General features: G+C 35.1%; 2 protein-coding genes across 2 annotated transcripts in view; one reads left to right on the top strand and one right to left on the bottom strand.

Annotated features, from left to right (window-relative positions):
- The first annotated feature begins 426 nt into the window (after positions 1-426).
- Positions 427-1,611, top strand: LOC129798259 (integumentary mucin C.1-like). The gene is made up of 2 exons (XM_055841299.1): positions 427-1,069; positions 1,128-1,611. Exons 1-2 carry the CDS (start codon positions 602-604, stop codon positions 1,473-1,475), a joined length of 816 nt encoding a protein of 271 aa, XP_055697274.1. The 5' UTR covers positions 427-601; the 3' UTR covers positions 1,476-1,611.
- Positions 1,612-1,663: 52 nt separating this feature from the next.
- LOC129799799 (uncharacterized) overlaps positions 1,664-13,432 on the bottom strand; it is a 46,042-nt gene continuing 34,273 nt past the window's right edge. Inside the window, exon 4 of the mRNA XM_055844018.1 lies at positions 1,664-1,713. Within this exon, the coding sequence (XP_055699993.1) occupies positions 1,664-1,713 (50 nt within the window). The remainder of the gene's footprint in view (positions 1,714-13,432) is intronic.

Consider the following 13,432-nt stretch of genomic DNA (forward strand, 5'->3'; position numbering starts at 1 on the left):
TCCCCTAAAGAATGGCATCAGCCATTCGAACGATATTTTCGAAAATAACGAAATTAAGATTAAGGTGTACTAATGGGATGCAGCAAAGAAACATGACTCTCAAACTCAATCATCTAAAACACAAATTTTTAACATAACCTCACATTTGGCATTTTGATTTTATTCATGTTTGAATAAAAAAATTAAGTACGATCTAGTATAGAGGTAAATGGAATGTGTCGGCAATGATTCACTATTCTCCATAAACTCGGGACTCCCGTACGTAACATTTACAAATATTCTAAAAAGAGATACCGCGTTATTATATTGAGTACTTGGCTGTTGGTATTCCAGGAAAACACGTGTCAAAATAATTATTATCGATTGTAAATCGCCTAACAACTTATCACATTATCACTTAATCTGTTGACCAACGTGTCATTTACTGTAAGATTCGTCGATACATTTCCCATTTAACTAATAGAAAACTTATAGAATTTTTAAGATTTTCTTTAATCCTTTGATGAAGAACTCAAGAGTATAATAGTAATTGCTTTATTGGAGTATATAAGAACCCGAGAAATCGTCTATAAACTATCAGTTGCTTTCTGAACATTCGAAAATGCAGTGTACAGTGATCTCAGTTTTTGTGCTAGGTGCCTTGGGGGTTGTGATGGGAGAAAATTTGGATGCCCAATACGATGGACAACCAGGATGCCTCATCCGCTACGAATTTGACCACCGTTACTGGCCTAACAACTTCGATCGCCATGCGTATTGGGAGTGTCAAGAGTGGGGTGTAGGTGCTGTGAGACACGAATGTCCACCTAATATGAGTTTCCAAGCTTCTGAGCTAAAATGTGTCCCAGACAGCGACTGGCAGAAAACTCCATATAGTGAACCACCCACTAGGCCTGGATATACATCACACGATCAATGTGAACCATTCACACCTTGCCCTACAACTGAATCCACGACAACAACACCTTACACAACTACAACCACAACCACAACACCTTGCACGACCACAACTACGACACCGTGCACAACTACAACCACAACGGAACCAGCGCCTTATCCCACTGATACCGTAAGGAGAATGTGTTTTTCTTATAGTTATAGACAAACTTAACAAAAGTATTTTTTAGACACCACCATGCACAACGACATCACCAAAGCCCTGTACGACATGTCCTACTGATCCCACGAGACCACCACCAACGCCAGAACCCTTTCCAGTTGATGGTGAATGCCCAGGAGCAGCACAACATCAATATGAAGCTGGACCACACAGCTGTGAACCACCTCCATGCACTGCGGAGCAATGGCTGAAAGGTACACTTCTTCCCACAAGAGATCCTACAAAATTCTTCCAATGTGGTCCAGGCGTAGGTAATCTGTTTATAATGCCATGTGCACCGGGCACCTGCTTCAGCTTTGATCATCAAGTTTGTGTTCATAATTATGACTGGAAAAATCCATGCACCAATAAGTAAAAAAACCGTCAATGTGTGTGTTGTAGAAATACTGCCATTCCATAGAACAGGAACAGAATTATTCAAACAAAATATCAAAGTAAAAACATAAATTTGTATAAATTATAAAATAAATAAAATTTGGTACGAATTTCAAGTCTGTTTGGCTTTGCAATTCTCGTGTGATTGGAGTACCCATTGGGTGGGTCCTAGATGGGGAAAGGGAATGGCTTGTAGTTGGCCTTAGAACCGGCTGGTTCTGGAAATGGCCACAATTTGTTTGGAAATAGCTACGGGCACGTATCGGCATCTATGCATCAACGAGAAGTCCTTAGTGACTACACTGAGAAAAAAGAGGCTACGACTAACTTTTATCGTCATAACTAACACTTTTCGGGTGTAAAAATATATCAACATTTTTTAATGTTAATTTTACATATTTTGAGGGTGAAATTAACATGAGAAAAGGATAACTTTAACCCGTAATACACCTTAAAATTGTAATATTTACACCGATTTCGGATCAATACTTCAGGGTAAAATTAACATTTCCGGAATGTTATTTTGACTTTTTCGGATTTCTCTCATTGTAATGAACCGCAGACCACCTCAAAACCCGTATCTTCTGGGTAAGGACTCCTCAGGTTTACACCCTGTTTCACAGTATTCTGCTCAAAAAAAAAAACACAATAAGGGGCCTAGGATGATGAACATTTACTAGCTTAAATCCGATAAGAGATAATATTTTCGTATTTCTATTAGCGGATTCTAAGAAGCCATCTCGATATTGAACCATATACCACCTTTAGGAGACATTAGAAAAGATTCAAATTCCGAAAGAGGTGGCAGCAGTTTGAACAGATTAACCAAGTACTTCGAAAGGAAGACTACCGATCCTACTCTTGTTTCAATCAAGTCAAACTTCATTCCAGCACAGTTCGTAGGACCTTGTCCAAAGAGAAGCTAAGCAAAAGGGTGTTAATCCTTAATGTTCTCTTCTGTAAATCTTTCATGATCAAACTTATCGGGTTCTAGATAGATTTCGGTATCATGATGACCTTATTTCTGTCAATCATTGTATATCTCCCTACACAGAGCCTGAATAAGTGCTCAAATAAAGCATGAAACATCACTGGTATGCGGAAAATTTAACACTCAGTTTCTCCTTCAGCTGCAATCTGAACAAATTTTCCACTTACATGATTTGCTACAGCCGTTCTTCATTTCCCGTCAAATAATTTCGTCAGATATCTTTAAGTTTTCTGCAGAAAATATCTACACCTCTGCCGAAAATCTGCCGAGAAATCTGTAGATATTCCTACGAATTTTATTTGGGCTTGGGACAAAATTCGTCAGAAATTTTTGCAGATTTTCTGACGAATCCTGGTGCATACTCTGACGAATTCTTGTGGATATTTTGCCGATTTTCTGTAGATTTTTCTACATTCCAGACAGATGTGTCAGAAAAGATGGAATATTTTTCACTGAAGTTTGCAAAATTCAATAGAGTTATTCTTGGTGATTTCACAGTGTTTATATAAAATGAAGAATTCTGCAACGCCGTGTTATAAGTAGAGAATAATGAAGTGAAAACTTTAAGCAGAACGTCAACCTAAATTTCGTGTTTTTGTATCATTCTATTGGCGATTTTTAAGAAATTAGTATTTTTGCTCGCAACTTTTCACTTATCTAAAATGTGTACTCGGTAATACATGTTAAGCAGAGCATACCATTTTCTTTATAACTTCTACAGTTTCTTCATAAATCAACAATATTTTTGTGAATTAATGGAGGTTATGCAAATTTTCTAGGGAGAAATTCTGCCGAGAATCTGTAGATTTTCGGCAGAATTTCTGCCGAAAATCTACAGATTTTCTACGCAGAAATTCTGCCGAAAATCTACATATTTTCTCTGAATGTACTAGAATATACCGTTAAAATTCAAAAAACCTCCGAGTAAAATCGGCAGATAGAGCATTGATTTGATGGGTTAACATATATAGTAAGGCCATGTAACTGCGACGACTGCAAAACTCGGATGCCGTGACCGATTCAACTCCGATAAATCCACTTAAAATATAATTTATATTTTTATTTCCATAATTAATCACTGCAGTAACATAATATTAACTGTTCTACTTTAAGAAAAACCAAAAATTATATTTTTATCTGTTTAATGACCAGCGCACAATAATTTTTGTTTGTAAACATGTTTTCAACATTTTCTATAAGAGTGAGCGAGATGACTAGATTGAGATCTCACTCACTCTCATTGAAATGTCAAAAACATGTTTACAAAACAAAAGTTATTGTGCTCTGAGCATAATAAGTAGGTGAAACAAATATTTTTTAAACTCGTGTCAGCTGGGTTGTGTACTAAAAATTTAATTTTCGAGAAAATTTTGCTGTTAACAGCTCGCCGCTAGAAAACTTTTAGTGGTTTTTCTTTATTATGAAATATTATTTTCAATCAAAATTATTAATAAAAGTGAAGCTTAGTTATTGATCTACAAGGTGAGTAAGAGTATATTAATGATATATTAATAATTCATACAGAAATAAGTGAATTTGTGAATGTTTACATTTCGACCAAAGTCGGATGCTGTGAATATCAATGTTTTGGTTCAGAAATTGCATTGTTCATGAATTTTTTTTTCTGTTTCAGATGCCGAAGGGAACAAAATAAAAGACCCATAAGGACAAGCCCTACTCTAAGGAAGGTCTTAGGAATGCTTTGCAGTGGGTCCCGGTCAAAATCCCGAAAGCCAAAATCCCGAAAGCCAAAATCCCGAACGCCAAAATCCCGAAAGCCAAAATCCCGAATGGGCCAAAATCCCGAAAGCCAAAATCCCGAATTCTTAAAAGTGTCATAGCTACTCCCACGATTGCACCCGCGCTTGCTGGAGGCAAAGGGAAATCTTCTGTGTCTTGGAAAATTATTCTAAACATTTTCCTCCATATAATTTCATCCCTTTCAAGATTTTAAAAATTCGGGATTTTGGCTTTCGGGATTTTGGCTTTCGGGATTTTGGCCTTTTCGGGATTTTGGCGTTCGGGATTTTGGCTTTCGGGATTTTGGCTTTCGGGATTTTGGCTGCCACCGCTTTGCAGTGTGTACGAGATGGTTATACCATAGCATAATGCATCCAAAACATTTAATGTCCCAAGAACAACACTGCACAACAAATTGACCGGAAAATACCTGGAGGAGTGCCCCAATGGCAGGCCAACAACGCTATCAAAAGAACAGGTAAAAGAACTTGTCAAATGGATCCTGGGATGTGCGGCTGTGGGATGGCGGGAAGAAACAAGTTCTGGACAGCGTCAAACTCATCTGTGAAATCTACAAAATTCCAAACCATTTTACAGATGGGAGACCCAGAAACGTTTGGTTCAGGAATTTTCTTCAGCGTCATCCGGAGCTCAGCAAGCGCAAACCAAAATCCTTCTCATTGGAAAGAGCTACTGTTACTGCTGAAGACCTCACGGAATGGTTTCAGAATTGTCTTGGATATTTCACAGAACATCTTCTGACCATTTTACCAGACCGTGTTTTGAATTGCGACGAAAATGCCACACACACTGAAATTTCACTGCAGGACAATATTGTCTTGTTATTGAACCTGTTGACAATGGACCCATTATCAGCACCGAAGACGGTCTTTATTTCTCGGAAATTGTTTTCCAACATTCGGAAGAGGAGTCCATTATCAATAACCAGCACGATCAGAACACCGACAATGATCCTTCAAATGATCCAGTCACCCCTGGAAATCAACTCTCTGCAACTTCTTAGACTCTCGAACTTCCTGAAACTCAACCGATTATTGACACACCAAAACAATGCTATTTCTGGTCAGGAGAAATTCCAAAACTGTCGCCAGAAGAAGAGGATCAAAGTCAGCAATGTGAATTGATGGAATAAAACTTAAAAAAATGTTTTTGAAATAATATCTTCTTATTTTTTACATTGAACTTTTCATTAAAATGAGCATCCGAGTTTGATCGAATTCAACGGAGTTAGAAAAAAGCATTCGCAGTAAGGTTCTTGCGCATAAATTAATATTATCGTAATTTTATTAATTTTCTTTAATATTATTGCTAAAATTCTTTTTCTATCATGATTCTAAATGAAACAGAGAATAATTCTATTGATTTGGAATGGAGGAAAGAAATATTTCATCAGTCCAGAAACAAGCGTTAAATTCGCAATCTATGAAAAGCATTGGGATTAGGGTGAATGGAACACCTATTGACACTTTAAGAAGTCGAGTCAGGACTTATTGACACCCTACTCTGTATCATTTGGGATACGAAATTTGATCATCTATCCTTATCAGAAAACGTAGACTAAGGAAAAAAACGATATATTATTTAGATTTTATTAGATACTTTAAATAAATTTCAAGATTTCGACAAAAGTGTCAATAGGGGTTCCCTGTCGAAGAGGTGTTCCTTCGACCCTACCTCTCTTTACTATAATAAAGTTCAAGAGAATTCGGAAATAAGATTTAATAAATAAGTCTAAAACCAGTTGTCTATTTTAAGATTTTAAATGTACCTTGGCCTCGGTAAAATTTTATTTATTTTTTTTTATTTCGCAAATTGGCAAATTTAATGCATTTTTACCACTATTTTATATCGGTTTTTGGATATTGCAAAAAGTTAACTTTTAGACCCTTTTGCACTTTGTATCAAACACCTTTAAAATTTATCAGTCTCTATTTGAAAAACAAATATGAGCATAATAAAAATTTCTCAAAATTGAAATTGTATGTTTCGAGGCAAGCATGTGGCAAGTTAATTTTTTATATGGAGCTATTTGAAGCCATTTCCTAAATTGATCTCGGACTCAGCTCACAGTGCTCCGAAGAAAAAATTTATTTAAACAAAAATTTAGTATATTTATCCCTCTATACGGAAAGGTATCTTATAATACGGAAAAAAACTTCTCGCTTTTTTATTATTTAGTGGAACGGTCCCGAATTCAAAAAAATTCCCATATGAATTTAAATCGAAGTATGAGAAAGTGGCTTCAAATTTCAGGCAACTTGCCAGGGGCGTGTTTCGAGGTATTCTACGTCTAATTTTCGAAAATCGATATTTGTATCTTAGCGTCCCTAGCCCTAGTCATATGACCTTGGTGTTTTTGGAAAAGTTATAGCATTGAATGGGCGCTTTTACTGTACTAAATAAAGTTATAACATTTTTCTTATATGCATAAAAGAAATTCGTGTTTTTTTTAAGTATCTTGATGTGCAATTTGCAAAAAGAGAAATACCACACAAAATTCCGGCAAGTGCAGAGCTATTTCTTTGACTTTAGAATCATTCTTGCAATATTTGATACTACCTCTATCACCTTATCTAGATCTCGGTGAGAAAGACCATCAAAGAGAGTAATTAATGAGGGGTAAATAAGTACTTTGATGAGGCTAAAATGTTGTATTGAGTAAAAAGGCATACAGAACTTTAGTAACTCAGGAAGTGAAATAATTACAAGAAGAGCAAAAGCTCAACTTGCAATATCCTCCTCAGATACCCCCATCTTCCGGTTTTCATCCCCTTCTTACGAGGTCACTCTCTCTTGCTCTTGTGCTTCCTGAGCCATCTGAAAAACAGCATCAATCACCAATAGGTCAGTAATGCCAACTGTCGACACGCATGACTACCCCAATTTTCCCCTAAACCACCCAATATATATTTCGTGGTGAACTGGAAAGCTCTGGAAAATTCCCCAGTCTTCCAGGTTAGGATAGAAGTAGAACGGGTGGCTTTTTATACCAGGATATTGCCACTGTGAGTTCAGCTGAGCTGAGGAAAAAAAATTGGACGGCAAAAATTGGTCGGAACCAGGAAGGAAAAGGAAAAAAAAGTAGTGAGTTGTCTGGTAAATTGACGTTGAATTTGGATATTCAAATCAGGTTCCCGAATCCAACAACAATGGGGCATTCCCATGCTTTGTGGGGATAGTGTATTTGATTTTATGTGGTGCGTGTCACATAAAAAGGCAAATTCCAAATTGATTTTTATGTACCATGCACAATATTTCGATGCGACTTCAAGGCACGAAGGGAAGACCCTAAAAAAAAGACCGAAAAGCTATACAACCCATAAATAACGTTTGTCGTTGGAAAATCCTGCAAGAAGTACTCAATATCAATCGGGATTGATATTGAAAAACACATGCGAGCTTTTCCAAAGCTCCATGTTTGTGCTCCATTCGAGTGAAGTAAATTGTTCAGCAATCATGCCTCAAGTGGGATAGATGATGAAGATTGTAGGGTTCTGCCGACTAGGGAACCCACCCCCCCCCCACAAAGGGGTGGACACTGTATATATAGTTTTGGGTGGGATAATACAAATTTACAATATGCCCCCAAGTACACATATCCACACTGGGAGAGACACACGAGAACAACGTGCTCAGAATTCTAAGTGCTTCGTGACAATGCTCAAATATTGTAGTAGAGAAATGTTGATCTCAATTTTATTCTAGCATATTTGAATTTATGAGCGTCTTTGATGCTACTAAGTCACCCATAGTTCCCTTGAGACTGCCTTTTTAGTTGTCTCGTGCACCCCAGATGGTACCCACCAATGACCACATCGCATTTACACCCCCCTCAATCCCTAAGGCTTGATATCTCTCTTCTCCCCAAAAGGCCACATGGTAACCTTTTCACCTTAGCTATTTGCCTTGATCTTTTCCTTCCGCACAACTAAAGTGCTCCATAATATTCACCTCTCGAGCACGAAAAGAATTATTATCACCTTGCACGGTCCCTCCTTGAATCATTGACGCGCCAATAAACACAATCACGTGCCGAAAGATGTGTTAAAGTAGCCAAAATGGGTTTTTTAACCCCCAAAAAGGGATTTATGGAACATTTTGTTGGTGAAATGATATCGAACAAGATAAAGAATTGCTTGAGTTTGAATCTCATTCTACCACCCTATATGACCGGATTTAACCAAATCCATCCGTTATCATACTTTAACTGAATTTTTCATAAAATCAATCTTTTCTTTTTTCAGCTCTACCACGCAGAAAAGGTATCTTATTTCGTGACTAGTACCTAAGTGTATGTAAATCTGCAATTGAAATTGAAATTTTCGAAATATTTAGATAATAAATTGATAGCAGAAAACTTAACTTGGTAGATTTATAATTAGATTTTTTTTCTTGAAAGAGGACAATCAAGGACTATTTTTTTTACTAAAAAATAAATAGAAGAACAACTGCACTGTTCTGAAGGTCTAATTCTTAACGTCCCCATATAAACAACCAAAGCGAGTACGGCTCATTCGACAATTGTTAGCCCAGTCAATGGTTGAACAGTTCTCTATTTTCCGCTTTACAAGATGTACATTGGTCAGTCAAGGCATACTTAAAACCAGGGGAATGGCGTTTCCTATGTTTCCCATATGTTACTAGCGTGCCGAGAAAACTTTTGAGTTTATTAGCTGTTTTCTGTCACTGTAGAATGAGTTAGCAAATAATACTAATACAAAATAAAAGAAAATTTAATAATGAAAACGCAACCGAAAACCCTTAATAGAAAACCTACGTAGTTTTGAAGATATCTCGTGAAATGTGTATGAAAACAAGAAAAATTTATACTAAAACTGGTCGCATTTTTCAGAGCTAATGTCACCGCCCTGCTTAAAACCATCTAATTACTGTGCGATGTATGAATGAAAACATAAAGTAATAATATCTAGTTTAATATTAATGTTTAAACATTGATTAGCATTGGTTAAGAAATTGCATTCATGATCAATTAATGTTATTGGGACGCTGACGCAGTAGATTAAGTCTATTTAAGTATGTTAGCTAAATATTTTGCTGGAATACATGAAGTGAGTGTGTAAGGGAAAGGTGTTGTGTTTTAATCAAATTTGTGCTATCCGTGGTCTTGGACATTACATGGCGATCCTGCCAGACCTGGACATTACAACTGCATATAGTTACTGCTCTAAAATCTTATAAATATTAATATCTTATGTAAACTGAACAAAATATACTTGGATACTGCGGAACATACATCGTAATCGAGAATTGCTAACTAAGTCGATGGTCGAACCTGTCAATCGTGTGGTTAATTCAATCTTGATACTACGTTTTCAATTACTCTGAAATAATAAGGGAATCCTACATGAAATTGTATGTCAAAGATTCCAAGACCTTTCCAACGGCTCCAAATTTACCTAAATCTAAATTGGAATTCGCTTCCTAGAATATATTTAACATTAACCTGGAAAAAGTCTGACAGATCTGGCAGATAAAATAGACAGACTAACAGCGTGACGTCAAGAAAAATTCAAAAATCTAGTAGATTTCTATAATTACACATTGAAAGCAACTTCCATTAAATCTGGAATTTTTGGCAGAAATTCAACATTATCTTTAAAATTTGTAGAGCGTATCTTTAAAATTTGTTTATGGCCCATTCGACAATTGTTAATCCAGTCGACGGCCAAACTCATCAATCCTAATCATTCATTCCTAGAACACATTCATTCAACCCATTATCCCTAGTCGGGTGCTGAATGTTGCTGGGACTCTTGTTCGCGTCAACCGTCTCTATACTTCAGTGAGTGAGCATCAGTAGCCGTGGACAGTTCCCTACGAGAAAATTGAAAAATAGTTGACACCGTAACTTTCCCATTGATTGTCCTTATGTTATAATATTATCTGGATCAGCCCCTTCAAGTCTTTCTAATAGTATCAGCAATTTCCCTAAAAAAAAACACAGTTTTTCAAGAAAATTGTGATTTTTTAAGGAATTCATCTTTACTATTTACTTGAAAAATTTAAAATTAAATTTTGTAATATCCATTTTTTATAAAATCAAATTTAAAAAAAAAGGAAAAAGTAAATTTAAGCAGTCCTGAAATCGGAACTTTAATATAAGAGAAATTATTATCAGAGTTTAGATAAATAGAAGAAAAAGATTTTTACACTTGCAATCATTCTAGGTTACAAGTTGTAACAGGTTTTTAAAGATATGCCTTTTATATACGAGTACCAAAATTCAGTATTTCACTGATAAAATACAATTTTTTTACTGTCTAAATTAAACATTTATTTTTTTCTTGACTAACATAATCTTTCTCTCTCAGTAGAGTTTAAGGGGTTACGTGAGTCACGAACACTAAAAAACAGTTTATTTTCTTTAAATATATTTTGTTTTTAACATAAAAAACAAAATTAGTTAAAGCTTTAGTAGGTATATAAAAGTACAACATTTAGTTTATATTTCCAAAAATTTTCATTTAAAAATTTTGAAAATCGAGCAGTTGGTTCCTGATTTTCGGTAACCTTTCTTAAAAAAAAACTTACTTTGCGATAGTCACGATTGCTCAGAATAGGTTTAACTTACATCAGAAAGCTCAATATTTTCTATTAGCTGATAAGCTAAACCAGTACTTTAACACATGATTTTTATTCACTTTGTGACAACTTATTTTTCAAAATAAATCTGGCGTAAAATACGCCAAAATGGTAATATTTTATTATAAAATTATCCCAAAAACACAAAAATCTTTAATTCAAGTACGAGTTTAACACTTCTGCGAACAAAAAATATTTTTAGTTTTTTGACTTCTGTTCTTGCTTTTGCTGAATCTGCTCTGAGTTATCTAGACTACCCGAAAACAAGTTTTTTGAAAATCGATTGCTAGCGCTTGAATTTTTAAATTCTTGAAATGAAAATTTCAGAAAATATAGTTTAAGTTGAGCTTTTATCTACTTAAAAGCTTTAAATTATTTTTTTCCTATGTTAAAAAAATAGGAAAATTATATTGTTTTTCAGATTTCTGACCCATGTAACCCCTTAAATAATAATTGAAAAACTAAAATTCAAAACTAAAACTACTTCTATTTCATATGGGTTTAAGCTACTTGCTTTAAAGTCTTCTAGGTCTAACTGCTAAAATGCATGCAGGGAAGTCAGTACTTAACCCTTTAAGAACGGTTAGAATACAGGTGTGACAATTTTTTTCCTACGGGCTTCTAAAGTTATGTTTTCTTCCAAAAAGTTAGAAAAAGTGATTTAAGCTGACCCTAATTTTTGACCCTCTCGCCTTTAATATTGAGCAAGCCCCTGTCTACTTAATCGAAATAAGCACTCATATCCTTATTTCTGGAAATGTACCCCTCTTAAGTCTAAAATTTGTTTTCACAAATTATGCGAAAAAAGCTTAACTTTAAAATCAGCTAAATTTATTTACTGTTTTCTTTTTAGAAAAACATATTGCTGGAATTAAATAAAAACTCAGCTAACACCGATTTTTTTTAATTAGGGGCCCATCTAGAAGGTGATTGTCCCGATTATAACGCTTTTGTCGCTTTCCAAACTCATTTTTATTGTGTGCCATTTTCTGTATTCTAAATTAAGCCTTTCAGAGTATTGGATCTTTTTGCAATTGTTACACAATTAGTTCTATATAGAAAGCACTTATCGTAAAAAGTAAATGAACCCAACAATTTGAGTAGATTGCCGGATCCACTGATGCGCAGTGCATTAGTATTCTGTTCTAATTGTATATTCTTCCAAGTTTATATTTACTCAGAAAAAAAATTAAAGCACCTTTAACATCAGCTCTAAAAAATAAATAATTAAGCTTAAAGTGTTTTATTACTGATATTTCAATGTTTAGAAATAGTGCCTTTAATTTTAAAATCTACTTTTTTTAGGAAAGAGTAAGAAAATGCCATAGAACTTAAAATTACTTAAGATCAGTCTTAATTTTACAACTAAGTACGTGGATTTATTATCGAAGAATGAATATTATATTAAACGATTTTTTGAAACAACGACAACAATTTGAAAATTGACAGTTTTTCCTAAATTTATCATTTTAAGAATCAGATGCCATATAAGTAAAATGAATAAATCTAAATCTAAAATGAATCAATTACCTTAGAATATCGATAGTTTTAATTAATTAAGATATTGGGGGAGAGGATATCGTGAAAAAGATGGTTTAATTTTATATTCGGATAAGTGTCTGACTATCAGGGTGATCTAAGTATAAAGAATTGACATCGAAATTTGTCATTACACCTCAGTGACAACAAAAAGCCGCATCGTAAATTAGAAAGCTCAACCAAATCTATAAGCGTGTAGAGCAGTTCCATTTAAATTCCGATTTACATTCTGCATTTCACTCTACTGACAGCTTTGTAGTCCCTACCTTAATTAACATTAGCCATTTGCCGCCCTCTTCTGTGGGATCAGTCCCCATGGACTACCCATTCATTGGCATCACACTTCAAGTATAGAGACTAGAGTGACATGCATGTTCTAGTACGAGCTCGATGGTCAATTATGCTGTTTACTCGAAATTATCGGGTGTCACATTATAAATTAACGACCACCTCAAGAGTAACCCGGAATCCTGATTAATAATCCCCTTTTTGTGAAGCTTTTAATACAGCCCATGTTGGATTTATTGGCTTTTCCCCCATATCCCAAAATCCACCAGAATTTATCTCGTGAACAAAGATATTTGAGCAAATGATGATGGCTATTATCTGAGTACAAGAAATTGGAAATTGGAAATTTGATCCTTAAACAAGGATATTCCACTTGTGTGCACCCAGTATATAGAACCGAAACCCAAGAATCATCCACAAATTCTAAGGTTTTGCAGAAGAGTGACTCAGTGTTTCAAACTGGTGTATCTAATTGATGCTATTGTTGTCGCAAACTTCCAAGACCACCCACTACACCAAATCTTAGCCAAACCCTTGGCCAAAACGAAAACAATAGCTTTTGTGTTAGGATCAATAACTTCAACTCCACTCGAGGATGACTTCATGCTTTAGAAAGCTATTAAATAGCTTTTTTCATCTCTTTAATTTGATACTCAACTAAAGTTTCAATTTCATCCAGATACGCCTTGTGTGCTCCCTCATTTCAAGATGAAATACTTCATTGGGAAAGCTTTGAAAACCAGAGCATTATATAT

The sequence above is a fragment of the Phlebotomus papatasi genome, chromosome 1 (assembly GCF_024763615.1).
Source record: "Phlebotomus papatasi isolate M1 chromosome 1, Ppap_2.1, whole genome shotgun sequence".
NCBI lineage: Eukaryota > Metazoa > Arthropoda > Insecta > Diptera > Psychodidae > Phlebotomus > Phlebotomus papatasi.